The sequence below is a fragment of the Callithrix jacchus genome, chromosome 11 (genome assembly GCF_049354715.1).
Source record: "Callithrix jacchus isolate 240 chromosome 11, calJac240_pri, whole genome shotgun sequence".
In the NCBI taxonomy this organism is placed as follows: Eukaryota; Metazoa; Chordata; class Mammalia; order Primates; family Cebidae; genus Callithrix; species Callithrix jacchus.
In genome coordinates, this window is record NC_133512.1 from 13,654,082 (window position 1) to 13,673,949 (window position 19,868).

At 43.9% G+C, this 19,868-nt stretch overlaps 1 protein-coding gene across 1 annotated transcript in view; it reads left to right on the top strand.

Annotated features, from left to right (window-relative positions):
* Positions 1-19,868, top strand: part of ADCY1 (adenylate cyclase 1) — a 127,947-nt gene that overhangs the window by 32,363 nt on the left and 75,716 nt on the right. The window contains exons 3-4 of the mRNA XM_035253349.3: positions 3,579-3,697; positions 13,042-13,153. Of these exons, the coding sequence (XP_035109240.2) occupies positions 3,579-3,697; positions 13,042-13,153 (231 nt within the window). The remainder of the gene's footprint in view (positions 1-3,578; positions 3,698-13,041; positions 13,154-19,868) is intronic.

Below are 19,868 nucleotides of genomic sequence, written 5' to 3' on the forward strand. Positions count from 1 at the left end.
TAATGTTTATTGTTGCTTGGGGCTTTAGGGTTTTGAGGTTGGATGTGAATTTCAGGTAGAATTCTATTATGTGGATGAGCTACTTTGTCTTTGTTTTTAATCAGAAAATGATGAATGCTGAGTCTTATAAGATGGCTGCTTGCTTCCTGTGGGAAAGGTTTTGTACTTGAGTCTGTGGTTATTAATGTGTGTTGGCTTAGATGCTGCTGTTAATCCAGTGGACAGAGCTAATGCTGAGCCCTTGGCTGGAAATGCAGTTGTCCTTAGGAATGTCGTGTGACAGCGGCTTACTGAAGGGACATAGCCCTTTTTGTGTTATGTATACATTGCAGGTTAGGCACTTTATGGAGATGCAGCAGGTGTGATCCATGAAATCCTCAGCAGTCTCCGTCCAGCTCCCTGTGCCCGTAGTGTGTTGCCTTCATCCTCCCAAACCAAGATGGTAGGTGGAGATCTGGCTGTTATGACTGTATTCCCAACAACAGCAGGAGAAGAAGGGAAGAGGAACAAGCTGTTTTCTTTTTAAAATTTTAAACTTCATTTTAGATTTGAGGGTACATGTGTAGGTTTGTTACATGGGTATACTGTGTGATACTCAGGTTTGAGGTACAATTATTCGATAACCCAGGTACTAAGCATAGTACCCAATAGTTAGTTTTTAACTCTTGCCTCCCTCCATCCCTTCTTCCCCCTTTTTGGAGTCCCCACTATCTGTTCTTTCCATCTTTATGTTCATATGTATCCAATGTTTAGATTCTACTCATAAGTGAGAACATGCAGTACTTGGTTTTCTGTTCCTGCATTACTTCAGTAGCCTCCAGCTGCATCCATGTTGCTGTAAAGGACATAATTTCATTCCTTTTTATGGCTGCATAGTATTCCATGGTGTATATGTACCACATTTTCTTTATCCAGCCCACATTGTTGGGCACCTGTGTTGATTCCATGTCTTTTATTGTAAATAGTGCTGCAATGTACATACACATGTATGTGCCTTTTTGGTAGAATGATTTATTTTGTTTTGGTTATGTACCCAGTAATGGGATTGCTAGATTTGAAGGCAGTTCTAAGTTCTTTGAGAAATCTCCAAATTCCTTTCCACAATGGCTGAACTAAGTTACGTTCCCACCTGCAGTGTATTCCCACCAAGTGTTCCCTTTTCTCCGTGGCCTCACCAGCATCTGTTGTTTTTTGACTTTTTAGTAATAGCCATTCTGACTGCTGTAAGAAGATATCTCATGGTGGTTTTGATTTGCATTTCTCTGATGATTATTAATGATGAGTGTTTTTGCATGTTTGTTGACTACTTGTATGTCTTCTTTTGAGAAGTGACTATTCATGTCCTTTCCCCATTTTTTAAATGAGGGTTATTTGTTTTTTGCTAGAACAAGCTGTTTTTAAGGAACATTTCCAAAGCTTCCACATGACCCTTCAACTTATATCTCCTTGGCCACATCTAGCTTCACGGGAAGCTGGAAAATATGGTCTTTATTACAGGTAGTCAAACACCCCAGTGAAAATAGGGGGCTCTCTTGTCAGGCCAGCAGTGGAGCAGGGCTACTGGGGACAGCCAGCTGATGGCTGGGTAACTGCCACAGCTGGTTCTTGCAGCGCCCCATGCCACAGCTCAGTTGTCCATGTGAGCTCCAGTCCCCCATGCTGGGGGCCATGTGCAGGGAGTCAGGGTGTGTGCCAGGGGCTTCCCAGCAGTCTTTCTTTCCTTCCCTCTGAGATCAGCACTTGTTCTGGATGCTCCTCCATCACCTGTCACTTTGTGTGGCCCCTGGAGGTCAGTATCCTGCATTTTTCAATTCCTCAGATATTATCATCACCTGAGCCAAGGTGGGAGCCAAGGTGGAGGTCACATGGGGGCTGCAGCAGAGTTTCATGGGAGCCACTTAGGGGCTATAGTGGGGGCTCAGGTGGGAACTGCGGTGGGGCCCTTTTTGGGGTGGGTCCTCAGTGTAGACTTTGGCCTTGCTTAGGACACACCTCCAGGCCACAGACCCCAGGCCAGGACCCAGGCAGGCTTCACCTGGAGGCAGAGACCTGGCCCCACTTGGTATCAGGCAGGGCTGGACTTGGTGTTCATCCTCCGAAGTTTATGTGGAAGTAACTTACCAGGGAAAACTTTAGAGTGTCAAGTTTGTTTTCCCATTGTAAAATGGACCATACACATGGAACACTATCTGCCATGTGGAGCAGAGGGGTGAGGCCCTCATAGTCACTTCCCAGAAGTCAGCTGGGCTTTCGGGATGTGGGTGGCTATTTTCATTGTGGCTGCTCCTATGGCCCCTGAGTGTGATGGTGGAGCAGAGGGGTGAGGCCCTCATGGTCACTTCCCAGAAGTCAGCTGGGCTTTCGGGATGTGGGTGGCTATTTTCATTGTGGCTGCTCCTATGGCCCCTGAGTGTGATGGTGTCCGGGCACCTGTGCTCCTTCTGAGAAAGTCACACAGGATGGCGACCGCTCCTGGGTCAGGGATATAGCCTATGTGCTACAGGAGGGATTCCCAGGGGTCTGCCCGGCAGGCCTGTGCAGCTGGGGATGGAAAGGAAGTGGAAGCATCTCAGTGCTAGGCGCTGCGTGGCTCCTGCCAAGGCTCCTTGGAGAAAGGTAGAGTGGCTGGCGCTGAGCAAGGCAGGCCACTGTAGTGGGTCTCTGAGCTGGAGGGCATGGTGGGAGTCATGGAGCTTCTTCCCTCCTCCAGCCCTTTTCCTTGCTTGTCAGTGGGATATTCTACCTGATTCTACATAGGATTTAAACTCTGCTCTTTTGTTGTTCTTTTCAAAGCAGAGTGGGAGGGGCATGGGAAGGACTGAGGGGTGAGTCGGGGACCCTCACACCACATTTCTGGAACATGGTCTCTCAGACATAGGAGTGTGCCCAACAGGTCAAGGGCCAGCTTGGGTTGGGGTCAGGGAACATCCACCTGGTTCTCATCCACTTAGATGAGAATCTAAGTCCTACTTACTCCTTCAGTCCAGACAAGGAAACTGAGGCCTAGGAAGGGGAGAGGATTCTCCAGGATGGCATAGTTTGTTTTGAAAAATCGAAACATTTATTCTTTTCTCTTGGGGCAAAAAAGAAAATGCTTGACCTACACAGCTAAGGGAGAAAGAAGAAGACAAAGACCAAGACAGAAAGCCATATGGTCCCCTAGGCTGCTTATCTGTGTAAGAACAAGGGAACTCTCTGGGTACCCTAGGAGGACAGCTCATTTTTTTAAGCCAATGTGGAAGACTCTTTCTGGGGTGTTGTTGGAGCAGTGAGGGGAGGGAGAAAGGGAAGGTGGGAGCTCTGGTGGAGACCCTGATGTACACTGAAGCACAGCCTGAGACTCAGCAGTGCACCCAGGGAGTAGTGTGAGGGACGCCGCAGAGAGATCTGGGCGTTGGGGAGGCTGTGCCAGCCCTGGCTAATGCTCCTGGAGAGAGTTGCTTGTTCAGTGGCAGTGCAGGCCTGGGCGTGGGCCTCCCCAGGCTCAGGGGCCAGGCATCCTCACTGGGGGGAGGGTGAGGTGAAGAGTGGAGGGAGGGGGCCCTGCTGTCTGACATGGGCCCTTCTCTCCTATCTAGGAGCGGCTCCTCATGAGCCTTCTGCCCCGGAACGTTGCCATGGAGATGAAGGAGGACTTCCTGAAGCCCCCTGAGAGGATTTTCCACAAGATTTACATCCAGAGGCATGACAACGTGAGGTAGGGCTTGTGCTGACCCAGCACAGTGGGGAGCCTGGGAAGCTCAGGTGTGGAGGTCATGGTGAAGGTGGGGAGGCAATGACAGAGGTGGGGAAAGGATAGAGGGAGGTGGAGAAAGAATGGGGGGGTGGAGTTAATGGTGGAGGTGGAGAAGTGATGGAAGTGAGGAGGTGATAGGTGGAGGTGAGGAGGTGATAGTGAAGGTGTGGAGGTGAGGAGGTGACTGTGGAGGTGAGGAGGTGATGGCTGAGGTCAAGAGTTGATGGTGGAGGTGAAAAGGTGATGGTAGAGGTGGTAGGTGATGGTGGGGATGGGGAGGTGATGGTTGAGGTGAAAATGTGATGGTGGTGGTGAGGAGGTGATTGTGGTGGTGAGTAGGTGATGGTGGAGGTGGGGAGGTGATGGTGGAGGTGTGGAGGTGATAGTGGAGGTGAGGAGGTGATGGTGGAGGTATTGAGTTGATGATGGGGTTGGGGAGGTGATGACGGGTGTGTGGTGGTGTTGATGAAGGTAGGGAGGTGATGGTGGAGGTGAGGAGGGGATGGTGGAGATGGGGAGGTGATAATGGAGGTGGGTGGTGATAGTGGAGGTGGAAGGTGATAGTGGAGGTGGTGTGATGGTGGAGGTGAGGAGGTGATGGTGGAGGTGAGGATGTGACAGTGGTGGTGAGGAGGTGATGGTGGAGGTGAGGAGGTGATTGTGGAGGTGGGGAGGTGATGATGGAGATGTGGATGTGATGGTGGAGCTGGGGAGGTGCTAATGGAGGTGTATAGGTAATGGTAGAGGTGGGGGTGATTGTGGAGGTGAGGAGGTTATGGTGGAGATGAGGAGGTGATGGTGGAGGTGGGGAGGTGATGGTGGAGGTGTGGAGGTGATAGTGGAGGTGAGGAGGTGATGGTGGAGGTGTTGAGTTGATGATGGGGTTGGGGAGGTGATGACGGGTGTGTGGTGGTGATGGTGAAGTTAGGGAGGTGATGGTGGAGGTGAGGAAGGGATGGTGGAGATGGGGAGGTGATAATGGAGGTGGTGTGATGGTGGAGGTGAGGAGGTGATGGTGGAGGTGAGGATGTGACAGTGGTGGTGAGGAGGTGATGGTGGAGGTGAGGAGGTGATTGTGGAGGTGGGGAGGTGATGATGGAGATGTGGATGTGATGGTGGAGCTGGGGAGGTGCTAATGGAGGTGTATAGGTAATGGTAGAGGTGGGGGTGATTGTGGAGGTGAGGAGGGGATGGTGGAGATGGGGAGGTGCTAATGGAGGTGTATAGGTAATGGTAGAGGTGGGGGTGATTGTGGAGGTGAGGAGGGGATGGTGGAGATGGGGAGGTGCTAATGGAGGTGTATAGGTAATGGTAGAGGTGGGGGTGATTGTGGAGGTGAGGAGGGGATGGTGGAGATGGGGAGGTGCTAATGGAGGTGTATAGGTAATGGTAGAGGTGGGGGTGATTGTGGAGGTGAGGAGGTTATGGTGGAAGTGTGGTGGTGATGGTGGAGGTGATGGTGGAGAGTTATAGCTTTTGTAAGCAGCAAGGTAAACACAAAGAAAAAAATGCCTATAGAAATTACACAAAAGAGAAAGAAAAAGGAATAAAAGCATATTATAACAAAAAATTAACATAACACAAAGGAAATCAGAAAGAGAGGAAAAAGCAAATAACTAAAATATTCAAAAATGTGTTGAAATTAAACAGCACATCATTGAACAATTATTGAGTCAAAGAAGAAATCAAAAAGAAAATTAGAAAATACCTCCAGGCTGGGCATGGTGACTCACACTTGTAATCCCAGCACTTTGGGAGGCTGAGGTGGGAGGTTTGCTTTAGCCCAAGATTTCAAGATCAGTTTAGACAACATAGTAAGACCTAATCTCTCAAAAAAATGTTTAATAAGTAGCCAGGCATGGTGGCAGGGACCTGTAGTGTCAGCTACTCAGGAGGCTGAAGTGGGAGGATTCCTTGAGTCCAGAAGTTCAAGGCTGAAGTGAGCTATGAGCACACCACTGCACTCCAGCAGTCTGGGTGACAGAGCAAGACCCTGTCTCAACAAAATGAAACAACACAAAACAAACCTGAAAATACCTTCAGACAAAGAAAATGAAAACACAGTATACCAAAACTTATGGGCTAGAACAGAAGCAAGTAATAAGAGGGACGTTCATAGCAATAAATGCTTACATTAAAAAAGATCTTAAATTAACAGTCTTAATATTGCTCCTCAAGAAGCCAAAAATACAAGAGCATATTAAGGCCAAAATTACTAGAATGAAGGAAATAACAGAGATCAGAGCAGAAATAAATGAAATAGAAAATAGAAAGCAATATTTAAAAATCTACAGAACTAAGAGTCTCTTTGTGAAACATTAAATAAGATTTTGACAAGTCCTTAGCCAGACCAGTAAGAGAGAAGACTCAAATAAAATTGTAAATTAAAGAAGAGATATTATAACTGATGCCACAAAAATGAAAAAGGATCATAAGAGACTGCTGTGAACAATTATACACCAACAAACTGTATAACCTAGGAAAATTTGATAAATGTCAAGAAACATACAATCTACCAAGACTAAGTCATTAAGAAGTAAAAAGTTTGAATAGATCTACATTTAGGTATCCTAAATGGAAAGGAGAAAACATAGAGATTAAATCAGCTATCAAAACCCAACAAAGAAAAGTCCAAGCCCAGATAGTTTCACTGGTAAATTCTACCAAAATTTAAAGAATTAATGGCAGTGCTTCTCAAAGTCTTCTAAAAAATTGAAGAGGAGGGTACACTTTCAAACTATGAAGTGAAACGTCGTCCTGATATCAAAGTCAGACAAGAACACTACAAAAAAAATTATAGGCAAATATCCCTGAAAAATATAAAATCATCCTCAGTGAGATACTAGCAGATGCATCCAGGATCACATTAAATGCATATACACCATGATCAATTGAAATTTATCCCTGGAATGCAAAGATAGTTCAACATGCAAAAATCAATTATTGTGATAACAACATGATAAGGGAATAGGGAATACAAATCGTGATCATCTCAATAGATGCAGAAAAATATTTGAAAAAATTCAACACCCTTTCATGATAAAAATTATTGACAAATTTGGATTAAAAAAAAAACCTCAACAAAATAAAGGCTATATATGACAAGCCCACAGCTATGACATATTCAGTGATGAAAAACAGAAAGTTTTCCCTCTAAAATCAGGAAGAAGATGATATCTACCCTCACCACTTCTATCTAGTCAACATAATACTGGAAGTCCTACCCAGAGCAATAAGAGAAGAAAGAACAGCAACAAAAAAGGCATCCTAAATGGAAAGGGAAAAACTAGGAAGCAGAAGGAAAACAGGCAGCCTACTTGGCTGAGACTGGCTAAGAACCAGGAATGACTCCTCAATATCAGGAGGGATGAGTGAGGGTCTTTCTGTGGCTCACTTTCCCACTGGAGATCCAGGTGATGGGAGGGCATCTTGACCCTCCCAAGTTTTGAATCCATCTTAGGAAGCAGTTGGGAGGCTGTGAGCAGGAAGTGCTCCAGGGAGGGAATTTTCCCTGGGTCCCACACCCATTCTGCAACCTCAGTGGCTATAGCAAGATGCCATTTTTTAAATCCTAGCTTTTAGCAGAGTGTGCCTTATTTTGGGATTCATCACTAGACATTTAGGAAACTTGGGCTATTTGCTTGTGGAACTAGAACAAAGCAGGGGTGGGCTCCTGCAGCTGGAACTGAGAAGCAATCATGATGTGGCCTGCAGCCACTGGCACTGGGAAACAGGCACCACTCCTGGGACTTAAGCAGGATGTGAATTGCCACGGAGTCTTCGTCTTGAGTGAATTGCCACTTTCCCCATGGCAGGATCAAACTCTTAGAATTTGATAAATGAATTCAGTCAAGTTGGAGAATAGAAAAATCAATGTACAAAAACCAGTAGCATTTCCATACATCAGGAATGTACTAGCTGAAAAAGAAGTCTAGAAAATAATCTCAATTACAATAGCTACAAAAATAAAATACTTTAAAGTAAATTTAACCAAGATGTAAAAGGTTTCTACAGTAAAAACTATAAAACAATGATGAAAGATATTGAAGAGGACACATAAAAATGGAAAGACATTTCACATTCATGGATTGGAAGAATATTTTTAAAATGACCATAATACCAAAAGTGATCTACAGATTCAATGCAATGTCTATCAAAATATAAATGATGTTCTTCACAAAAATAGAAAAAAAATCCCAAAGTTCATATGGTACTACAAAAGACTGAATAGCCAAAGCAGTCTTGAGCAAAAAGAAGAAAGCTGGAAGCATTATGTTACCTGACTTCAAAATATACTACAAAGCTATATTAACTGAAACAGCATGGTACTGGCATAAAAACAGATGCATAGACCAATAGAACAGAATAGAGAACCCAGAAATAAATCCATGTAATATTAGCCAACTGATTTTTGACAAAGGTGCCAAGAACATACATTGTGGAAAAGACAATCTCTTCAATAAAAGGTGCTGGGAAAACATTATGCATATGCAGAAAATGAAACTAGACCCCTATCTCTTACCATATACAAGAATAAACTCAAAATGGATCAGTCAAAAATATAAGACCCAGACTCTGAAATTTCTAGAAGGAAACATAGTGGAAATACTTCAGGATATTGGTCTGAACAGATGTTCTATGGTTAAGGCCTCAAAAGCATAGGCAATAAGATAAAAACGAAAGAAATGGGATTATGTCAGACTGAAAAGTTTCTGCACAACAAAAGAAACAACAGCGTGAATAGACAACAAAAGAATGGGACAAAACATTGGTAAGCTATTCATTTGATAGTGATTGATATCCAGAATATACAAGGAACTCAAACAACTCAATAGCAAGAAACAAATACTCCGATTTTAAAATGGGTGAAGCATCTGAATAGGCATTTCTCAAAAGAAGACATCCAAATGGCCAAAAAGGAAATGATAAAATGGTCAACATCACTAATCATCATGGAAACGCAAATCCAAACCACAGTGAGAATCATCTCACCCCAGTTAGACTGGCTATTATCAAAAAGACAAAAAGCACATGCTGGTGAGGATGCAGAAAAAGGGACCTCTTATATCTATTGATGGGAATGTAAATTAGTACAGCCATTATGGAGACTAGAGTGGAAGTTTCTCAAAAAGCTAAAAATCGAACTATCATATGATCCAGCAATCCCAGTACTGTTTATATATCCAAAGGAAAAGGAATCAGCATGTCAAAGAGGTATCTGCTCTCCCTGTTTATTGTAGCACTATTCACAGTAACCTAGATGTGGACTTAACCTAAGCATCCCACAGCAGATGAATGGATAGAGAGAATGTGGTATATTGACAGAGTGAAATACTATTCAGGCATAAAAAATGAAATTCTGTCATTTGTGTCAACATGGGTGTTCCCAGGGGACATTATATTAAGTGAAATAAGCCAGGCATAGAAAGATAAATACTGCATAGTCTCACTTTTATATGGAAGCTAAAATAGTTGCTCTCTTAGATGTAGGCAGTGGAATAGTGGTTACTTGAGGCTGGGAAGAGTGAGAGGTAGGGAGGCACAGGGAGAGATTGGTTAATGAGTACAAAATTACAGGTAGATAGGAGAAATAAGTTCTATTGTTCTATAGCATGTAGGGTAACTATAGTAAACAATAATTTATTGTGTTTTTTAAGTACCTAAGAGAGAGGATATTTGAATGTTACCAACAGAAAGAAATAATAAAAATTGCAGGTGTTGGATATCCTAATCACTCTGATTTGATAACAGCATGTTGTATACATATATTGAATTATCACACCATAACCCATAAGTATGTACAATTATATGTCAGTTAATATATATGTGCATATATACATATATTTATACAACACACACATAAGTCACATAAAAGAAGGAAATCTTGCCATTATCAACAATATGTATGGAGCTGGAGGACATTACTGTAACCTAAGTGAGTAAGACAGAAATATCTGCATGATCTCATTTGTATGTGGAACTAAAATAGTCAAATTCATAGGAGCAAAGTAGAATGGTGGTTGCTAGGGAATGGACGCAGAGGTAAATGGGGTGATGTTGGTAAAAGAATACAAAATTTGGCCAGGTGCGGTGTGGCTCATGCCTGTAATCCCAGCACTTGGGGAGGCCAAGGTGGGCGGATCACAAAGTCAAGAGATGGAGAACATCCTGGCCAACATGGTAAAACCCCGTCTCTACTAAAAAATACAAACATTAGCTGGGTATGGTGGTGCATGCCTGTAGTCCCAGCTACTTGGGAGGCTGAGGCAAGAGAATCACTTGAACTCGAGAGGCAGAAGTTGCAGTGAGCCGAGATCACACTACTTCACTCCAGACTGGTGACAGAGTGAGACTCCATCTCAAAAAAAAAAAAAAAAAAGAATACAAAATTTTAGCTAGGCAGCATGAATAAGTTCTGGAGTTCTGACATACAGCATGGTCACAATAGTTAACAATGCTGTATTGTATACTTGAAATTTGCTCACACACACGTAGCTATGCAGAGGTAATGGCTATTTCAGTTACCTTAATTGTGTCAATTATTTCAACCTATGTAGGTTCATCAAAACATCAAATTGTATACCATATATACACATATACACATGAATACACACAATTTTTATGTCAATGATATCTCAATAAAGGTGTTATAAGAAAATGTGTTACATACATAAAATGAAATGCTGTTAAGCCTTAAAAAAGAAGGGAATTCTTCAATATATGACAAAATAGATGAAACTTCAGGACATTATACAAGTGAAATAAGCCAGTTACATAAAGACAAATATTGCAGTATTCTACTTATATGAGGTATTCAAAATAGTCAAATTCCTAGAATTGAAGAATATCATTGTGGTTATAGGGCCTTGGGGGAGGAAGAAATGGGGAGTTACTAGTCAATGGCCATAAAGCTTTATTCAAACAAGGCGAGTAAGCTATAGATACCTGCTGTACAATATTTTACTTGTAGTCAACAATAATGTATAGTACACTTTAAAAAGAATTAGGGAACTTGTAGGTCAGTTGAGATTATCCAGTCTGCAGAACAGAATGAAAAAAAGAATGAAGAAAATGAAGAGAGTGTCAGGGATCTATGGGACACCATCTAGTATATCAGTATACACATATTGAGAGTCCCAAGAAGAGGAGAGAGAGAAAGGGGCAGAAAGAATCTCTGAAGAAATTAATAGCCATAAATATCCCAAAGATTTTGGAAAACATTAACCTACACATCCAAGAAGCTTACTGCACTCCAAGGTGGGTAAACCCAAAAAGACCCACATTGAGACATGTCATTATCAAACTATCAAAAACTAAAGACATAAGGACAGTTTTGAAAACAGCAAAAGAAACACGACTTATCATCTACATGGGATCGTCAACAAAGTTATCAGCTGATGTTTCATCAGAAACCAGGGAGGCCAGAAGGCAATGGAATGGCATGTTCAAAGGTTGAAATAAGAGAATTCTGTATCCAGCAGAAATCACAAGAGCAGCACTTGCTGTTACCTCCGTGCAGAATCCTCTTCTCCTGGTGTCTGTGTACCCATTTCTTCCTCTCCCTTCCTTCAGGACACCCCTGACCAATCCTAGTTGGCAGTACCCACAGCTCCACATCTGACTTCTCTGCTTTTCCATAGTTACACATGTCACCTTTGATGTTCTCTGCATGTCTGCCCCTTCCCTGAATAGAATGGCGTCTTTCTGAGGGCGGTGAGGTTTGTTTGAATCCTTTTTTTTCGTTTTTTGAGATGGGGTTGCACTGTGTCTCTCAGGCTGGAGTGCAGAGGCATGCTTCAGCTCACTGCAACCTCCACCTCCTGGGCTCAAGTGATCCTCCCAGCTCAGCCCCTGAGTTGCTGGGACTACAGGCGCATGCCAGCACATCTGGCTAATTTTTGTAGTTTTTGTAGAGATGGGGTTTTGCCATGTGGCCCAGGCTGGTCTCAGACTCCTAGACTCAAGTGATTCACCTGCCTTAGCCTCCTAAACTACTGGAATTCTGTAATCCCATGAGCCACTGAGCCCTGCCATGAATCTTTTATTCACTGCTAAATCCCAAGCACCCAGAACAATGCTAGCACATATAGCCCTCAATAAGTATTTGTTGAGTAAACAAGTGGTTAAATGAATTAGAATACTTAAAAATTATTATAAATGATTGTAAACAATCACTGAGCTCTTACTAGAGGCAAGGTATGACCTAGACTCTAGTCTTATTCCCATTTTACATGGTGGACATGCGGAATGGTTGGATAAGTTGCTGTCAGTGGTAGAGCTGGATAGTCCTCTTGGAGTCTGAGCTCTGAACCCCGCTCCCCTCATGCCTTTCCAGGCTGGCCCATCTTTGGTGATACCCTGTGTTGTGAACAAAGTAGGTCATTTTCCTTTACTTTGCATTTATTTCCTGTAGTGGTGCTGGGGATGGTCTGGGTTCTGGAAGCCTCAAAGTTAGAGAAAAGCTGAGAACCCCTTGAACAAATGTGAATAAATGATTGGGGCCCTGTGCAGAGCTATCTTAAAGCTGCAACATTTTTACAAACAAAAATAGGTGATTAATTTTTTTCTAATATTTTTCAAAGAGCACGTTTTAATATTATAAGAAGAGAAAACAATAGAAAACATCTTTTAAAAGTCTTATTATCTCCAGAAAAGATGGACGTTCCGCCCTGTGGGTAGACACTGTCTTGTTTAGGGCTGACCCCAGTGCTATAATAAATAGATGCTCAGTACATAGAGTCTTTGATGCAAGACAGTGTGTTTCTTGCTTTCATTGCAGACTGAGGGGGCGGCCCCTTTGCCCAGGAATTTGGGGACTCCTTCCCCTTCCATTGTGAAACACTGACACCATACTCAGAGCCTGGGATTTTTCTGCATTCAGCTGGCAGAAGGGGAAAAATAGGGTGTGGAGGGGCCCCCATGCTTAAAAACACATCACCTCTACCTGGCACTGCTGGCCACATCCCAGTCTCATAACCTCCCCACAAAGGGGAGGTAGGTCTAGAGGAGCGCAGATGGGCTCTCCCTATGTGGTGTGAGGGGTCAGCATGGGGGACGGCGAGCCTTGAAAGGCCTCAACATTGGCTCCCCCAGTGGCCAAGGCCTGGCATCCTGTGGGTTTTCTGAGCCTCAGTCTTCTCACCTGTAAGGTGGGAACCAGGAAGCTTTCATTTCTAGTCTGCGTTGAGGAATAAATGGGGTGACTGATTGTACAGTGGTTTGGAGCTGCGAATGTCTGTACCCCTCTCGAGGTCATTTCCTGAGCGGCTGGGAGGAGGGCAGCCTGGCATCCCTTTCTCTTGCAGCATCCTGTTTGCTGACATCGTGGGTTTCACGGGCTTGGCATCACAGTGCACGGCCCAGGAGCTGGTGAAACTCCTCAACGAGCTCTTCGGCAAGTTCGACGAATTAGCCACGGTAAGTGCAGCGTCTTTCTCTGTTTGAATTAAATTAGAATTGCTTCTGGAGTGAATATGCCAGGTGGATTCCCTGTATTTGGACCATCAACTAAACTGATTGCTAAGCATTTCTTCCAGCAAGGTTATAAATCACCTGTTGTTTTTAGCCTCATCGTGATTCCTTTCCTTGGACTGAAGCCTTGCATTTACCAGATAAGAAAATGCTTGCACAAGCATGGCCAACATGCCTTCCGATTGGGGCTTCCATGCAGAAGGCTTCATTATGCAGGCCACACATAGGTGTGGGCACCTGTGCACCATCCTGCTGTCATCGTGTCCCACTGCAGACAGAGCTGGTGGTTGCAACCCCTCGTTCTGCGGCAGCCTCGGTCCTGGGCTCTACTGGAACAGGCCTGATTCTGGATCTGCCACTCTTCTGGGATTGAAACTTGTCTGCTGGGGGCCCAGTTGTTGAGGCCTCCTGATACCTGGCTCAGGCAGTGGCCACCCTTGCCCTCATCAGACTGTGTGCTGGGGTTTTGAAAAACCTTCCTTGGACCAGTCACATCTGGTAGCCAAGTTCTGCTGAAGGTTGGGCCAAGACCACGCCAACAGCCTTGGTTTGTAACATGCATGTTCAGAAGCAGAGATGAGCAAGCCAGCCAGACCTCCCTGTGCAGAGGTTTGCACTCCTGGGACTTAGTCACCTTGGCCACAAGGCTCCTGAGGCGCCGCCATTGTCCCTGCTTTCTCCCCACAGAATGTGCTGTGTTTAGAGACAGGACATGTGGGGCTGGGATCTCAGCTGCAGAAGCCAACAGATGTTGCAGGCCCAGGGAAAGCACATCTATATCCTCCCCTTCCTTTTCCTCTACTGGCCACAGATAAATTGTACTGCTCATCAGTCACCAGCTCGAAAGCTAGAATGTGCCCTATTCATATGTGGTGGAACTTCCCCTCTTGCCATTCACCGGGCACATCTCTCCTGAGATTCTCACTCCTGGCCTGTGCAGGAAGGGTTGGCTTCTGCAGGACGACTGACCATGACCACAGGAAGTCTCCTCCTTCTAAGGGGGAAGGGGAGGAGGGAGTTCCGAGTCAGGAGAGTCCAGGATGTGATGCTTTTCAGGGCCACTGACCCACCTGGGTGTCCTTGGACCCCAGACACCCAGCATCCCTGCCATTTGAGAATGTGGGAGAAGCACAGTGAGATGGAGCCAAGTTCAAGTTCACCTTGTTCAGCCTCACTCTGGGTGGCAGAGAGGGGTACTGAGGTCAGTGTGAGAGGAAGAGGCAGTGAGCTCTGTTCAGCAAGGCAGCACCTTTCTAGAGGAGGTGACAGTGAAGAGTCTTGGGCAAAAATGTGGATGCTCCATCAATGGAGGAGGGGAGAGGAGGGCATTGTTGGGGGCTGGCTTGTGCAGAGTCCTGAGGGGCATTCTGAGCACAGGGTAGGGCTGAGCAGGGCAGAGCCAGGTGGTAGTCACATGAGCAGTGGCTGGTAAGACTCACCATGCCTGGCAGCAGTTTAGGGGTCCCACTGCAGGTGGGAGAAAACTTGGGAGGCTGTTGCAGACACATTGGTAGTGAGAGAGGTTAGGTAGGAAGGCCAGGGGAAAGAGGGTGGGCACGGGGATTGTGGACACTATTCCCCTTGGAAGATCCTTGTGGGGAAGAAAAGGTCTTGAGATCAAGCTGTAAAGTCACTGTTTTCCATGGTTTACTAGAAAAGCGAACGGTGATTTTATCTTTGCGGGCAGTGACACCCCGTTGATAGCCTGGGCCAGTGTTCCACAGCAGCCTGTTTGGGAAAGGCCGCTTCATCTTTCTGCAGGGCACTGGAGCTTCTGGTCTGCCCTTGCAGTCTTGTCTGGACCGTCCACTAGGCTTGACCCCTGGACTGCGCAGCCAGTTTTGTGTCCCAGGCCTGCTCCTTGCTTCCCACCCCTCCACCAGGAAGCTGGTCATCTCTGGAGCTTTTCTCTGGAGGCTCCCACTTGGCCTTTTATCTCTCACGGTGCTCTGAGCTATGCTGGGCCCTCCACTTCGACCATCTGATTCTGGTCTTCATGGCAGCCCTGAGATCAGCACCTTTGTCCCTGAGGGGACAGGACCCATGTTGGGTCAGCCCAGGCCCTTTGTAGTCCTGCTGTAGACTTTAGTTCTCCTATGAGGCACCTTATTTCAGCCCAGTTGCTTTGCAGTTTCTTCCTTTGATATAGAAGTGCTGGCTCTTAGGAGAGGCTGAGGGTGTCGTGGAGAGCTGCCTGCTGCTCATGGGGCTGTGCTGTCAGCCTGGTCCCAGGCCTTGGCATCTGCCATTCCTTTTTATCTGCGCCACTGTCCAGGGTGTATGGGCGGGGGCTCTGGGCCTGTTTTGAGGCATCATCACATGCTCTCTCATCTCATGTTTCCATATTCCAAGTGGCTCCTTGAAACCTACTTGACTCTTTTGCCAGGATACTGATACATGTCTGGGATGCTGGCTTACATACTTTTGTTAAGAAGAGTGCAGAAGTGTCAGAGTGGGTGATGTACATGGTGGAGACGCCTGATGGGTCAAGTGGAGTGAGAGATGTGTGTGCCTGTATGTAACATGTGTGAGTGTACACATGTGTGAGCATGTATACGAACATGTGCTTGTGTGTGCACATGTGTGTACACATGAATATGTGAACATGGGTGTGCATTTGTGAAAATGTACATGAGTGAGCTTGTGTGCCTGCAAATGCACGTGTGTTATGTCTGTAGGTGTGTTACATGTGTGAGTGCTTATCTGAACACACATGTGTATGTGTGTGTAGGTGAGCATGCATGTGGTATATATGTATGTATGTGTGTGAATATGTACATGTGTGAGTGTGCACCTGTTCTGCATGTATATGCCTGTGTGTCCCGCTGTGGGTCATCACTTTTGGTTGGGGACATTCTCTTGGAGTCCTTTGGCAGCACAAAGCACAGTCACCTCATGAGAAATGGGGACTGAGCTGACATGATGTCGTGTCAGGGGAGTCTGTCCTCCTTTCCTTCCTGTATATGCACATATGTGTGCATTGCAGACACCTGCTGAAGCACGAGGCCCTGCACTCTGCTATCCACTCTTCCCAGTGACCATGCAGGATTGTGGTGTTATCCTGTGTCCAAGAGAAGGAGACTAGGGTCAGGGAGGACCAGCTAATTCCTAGAGGCTTGCTGGATCTGGCCCTACCAGCCCCTAATGTGAGGCTGTCTGCCTGGGGTCAGCTGACTAGGTCTGTGAAGGGCAGATAGTAAACATTTCAGGCTCCGTGGGTTACATATTGTTTCTGTTGCAACAACTCAACTCTGCCATTGGAGCGTGGAAGCAGCCACAAATATGTAAACAAGTGGGTGTGGCTGGGCCCCAGTCAAACTTTACAAAACAAGGTGTGATCCGCAGCCTCAGCATGCCAGACCCTGCTCCAAACCATGACACCTGAATGGTGTTACGTTTAAAGACATCCATATGCCCTGTCTTTGCCATGTGCCTGCCCAGCAGCTGGGCAGTGGCTGATGTGTCAGCAGCTGGGCGGGTGGAGTGTCCTGGAAGTCAGCCCATGGAGCCCCAGGCTGTGCTGCTCCACCTTTGTTCTTGGGGTCACTGTATTTGGGTAGCAGGGCTGACTTCTTTTTCAAAGTGATTTTGGCTATTCCAGGTGCTCTGCTTTTCCATGTGAATTTTAGAATCAGCTCTTCAGTGTCTGTAACAAAGGTTGCTGAAATTTTGAGAGTTTTGTTGAGTCTATGTTAATCTTGGGAGGATTAACATTTAAAAAATAGTCTTTTGATCCATGAACACAGTATGTTTATTTAGATTTATTTAGAAATTCTTTAATTTTTTTTCTCATAAATGTATAGTTTTCAGTGTATATGTATTTCTTTTTTTTTTTTTTTGAGACAGGGTCTCTTTCTGTTACCCAGGCTGGAGTGCAGCGATGCGATCACAGATCACTGCAACTTCCACCTCCTGGGCTCGAGCAATCCTCCTGCTTCAGCCTCCTGAGTAGCTGAGACCACAGGCACATGCTACCATGCCCAACTAATTACAACTTTTTTTTTTTGAGCTGGAGTCTCACCATGTTGCCCAGACTGGTCTCGAACTCCAGCTTGAGTGATACTCCCACCTTGGCCTTCCACAGTTGCAGGGATTACAGGCATGAACCTGCCTGGCCAAAGTATATGTATTTTATATATTTCATCAGATTTATTCCTACGTAGCTCCTAGGTTTTTTTTTTTTTTTTTTTTTTTTGCAGAGTCTTACTCTGTCGCCTGGGCTGGAGTGGAGTGGTGCAATCTTGGCTCACTGCAGTCTCCACCTCCCAGGTTCAAGTGATTATCCTACCTCAGCCTCCCGAGTAGCTGGGACTACAGGCACGCACCACCCTGTCCGGCTAAGTTTTGTATTTTTGGTAGAGACAAGGTTTCACTGTGTTGGCCAGGCTGGTCTTGAACTCCTGGCCTCAAGTGATTCACCCCCTTGACTTTCCAAAGTGCTGGTATTACAAGTGTGAGCCACCGAGCTGGCTAATAGTTCCTAGTTTTTGATAGTATTTTAAATGCTGCTGATTTTTAAGTTTTAATTTCTGATTGTTCGTTACTAGCATAGCAAAGTACAGCTGACACTTGAACAACACAGATTTGAACTGTGTGGGTCCATTTATACATGTATTTTAAAAAATAAATATATTGGAAAATATTTTCGAGAATTTGTAATAATTTGGAAAAACTCGCAGATAAACTGTGTAGCCTACAAATATTGAGAAACATTAAGAAAAGTTTCCCTATGCCATGAATGTATAAATGAGTATACATGTGTTTAGGTGGGTGCAAAAGCAATTGTGGTTTTTGCCTTTAAAATTTATAGCAAAAACCATAATTACTTTTGCACCAACCTAAATAGATACTAGCCTATTTATGTGTTAATCAACTGTTAATGTTATTGGTAAGGCTTCTGCTCAATGGTAGGCTGTTGGTAGCTATGTTTTTTGGGGTAGTCAAAGTTATACATGGATTTTTAACTGTGTGGGGGGTTGAGACTCATAACCTGTGGGTCAGCTGTACAATTGAGTTTTTGTATTGATAAACTATTCTGAAACTCCGCTAAACTCACTTATTTCTAGTAGGTTTCTATATGCATACATTTTCTCCATAAATCATTATGTTGTTCACTGACTAAAACCACCAGTACAACGTTGAACAGAAGCATCAAGAGCAGGATTCTTGTCTTGTTCCCAATATTAGGGGAAGGTGTTCTCTTTCAGCATTAAATATGATGTCATCAGTTTTCTTTTTGTGTGTGGATACTTTTTATCAAGTTGAGCAGGTTTCCTTTTATTTCTAGTTTGCTGAATTTTTTTTTTTGACTCAGAAGTGGATGTTGAATTTTCTCTAATCCTTTTGCACCTATTGGAGGGATCATATGGCTTTTCTTTTTAGTCTGCTCGTACAATGAATTATACTGATTGATGGTAGGGTATCTAAACATCATTTTGTTTCTTGGACAAACCCTACTTGGACATAAAGATTGTCACTGACTTATGTATGCTCTTTGTCTTTAAGATGATGGGAAAATGATACCCATTCTGTACAAACTGTCTTCCTCTTGTGATGTTGGGAGGTGGCAGCAAGCCACAGCTCCCGGTCAGACATGCAGTTTTGACCTTCCATATTTTTCACTTATCACACATTTATTGGATTGTAACCCCATCATAAGTTGAGAAGGATCTGCATTGTATTATCCTTATTTATTGCTGGCTTTGCTTTTCTAAAATTTTGTTCAGAAAATTTATGTTAAAGATATTAGTCTGTGGCTTTCCTTATTCTGTACATGGTGTCAAGATAATGCTTAACTCATAGATAAGTTTGGGAATATTTTCTTTTGTTGAATTTTGGAAGAGTTTTTGTAGAAATGGTATTCCCTCTTTCTTAAATGTGTGGTAGAATTTACCAGTGAACCAGCGAATCCATCTGGACCTGGTATTTTCTTTGTGGAAAGGTTTTTTGCTACAAATTTAATTTCTTTAAATAGAGTTAGTCAGATTTTTTTTCTTTCTTTCTTAAATAAGCTTGGTAGTAGTTCTTCATAGTCCTTGCTTTCCTTCTAATAGCTGTAGAATCACTTCTTTTATCCATGGTTTTGGTAAATTTTGTCTTCTCTTTTTTCTGATCCTTTTGTAGAGATTTATCAATTTTATTGATTTTTCTTAAATAATTGCTTTTCATTTAATTGATTTCTCTAATTTTCTATTTAATTATTTCTTTTCATATCTATATTATTGTGTTGCTTCTGGGTATTTTGTGTTTAATTTGCTCTTTTTTGTAGTTTCTTAAGGTGTCTGTCAAAGCCATTAACTAAATACTTTTTGCCTTTTAATATAAGAACTTAGTGTTGTAAACTTACCTGAAAGTATTTCTTTAACAGTATCCCACAATTTCTGGTATGTTGTGTGTTTTTCTAATTCTGTTCAAAATACTTATAATTTCTCTTGATTTTTTTTTTTAAATCCCATGAGTTATTTAGAGATGTGGTTCAGGGATATTTCAAAGGTCTTGTTTTTTTACTTCCAATTTAGTTCTTTTTTGGTCAGAGAATATATTTTTTTATGATTTGAATCCACTTAAATTTATGGCCCAGAATATGGCTTACTTTGGTGGTTTAGTGCTTTGATTTTGTAGAATTTTATTGTTAATAGTGTGTTCAGTAAGTACCAATTAG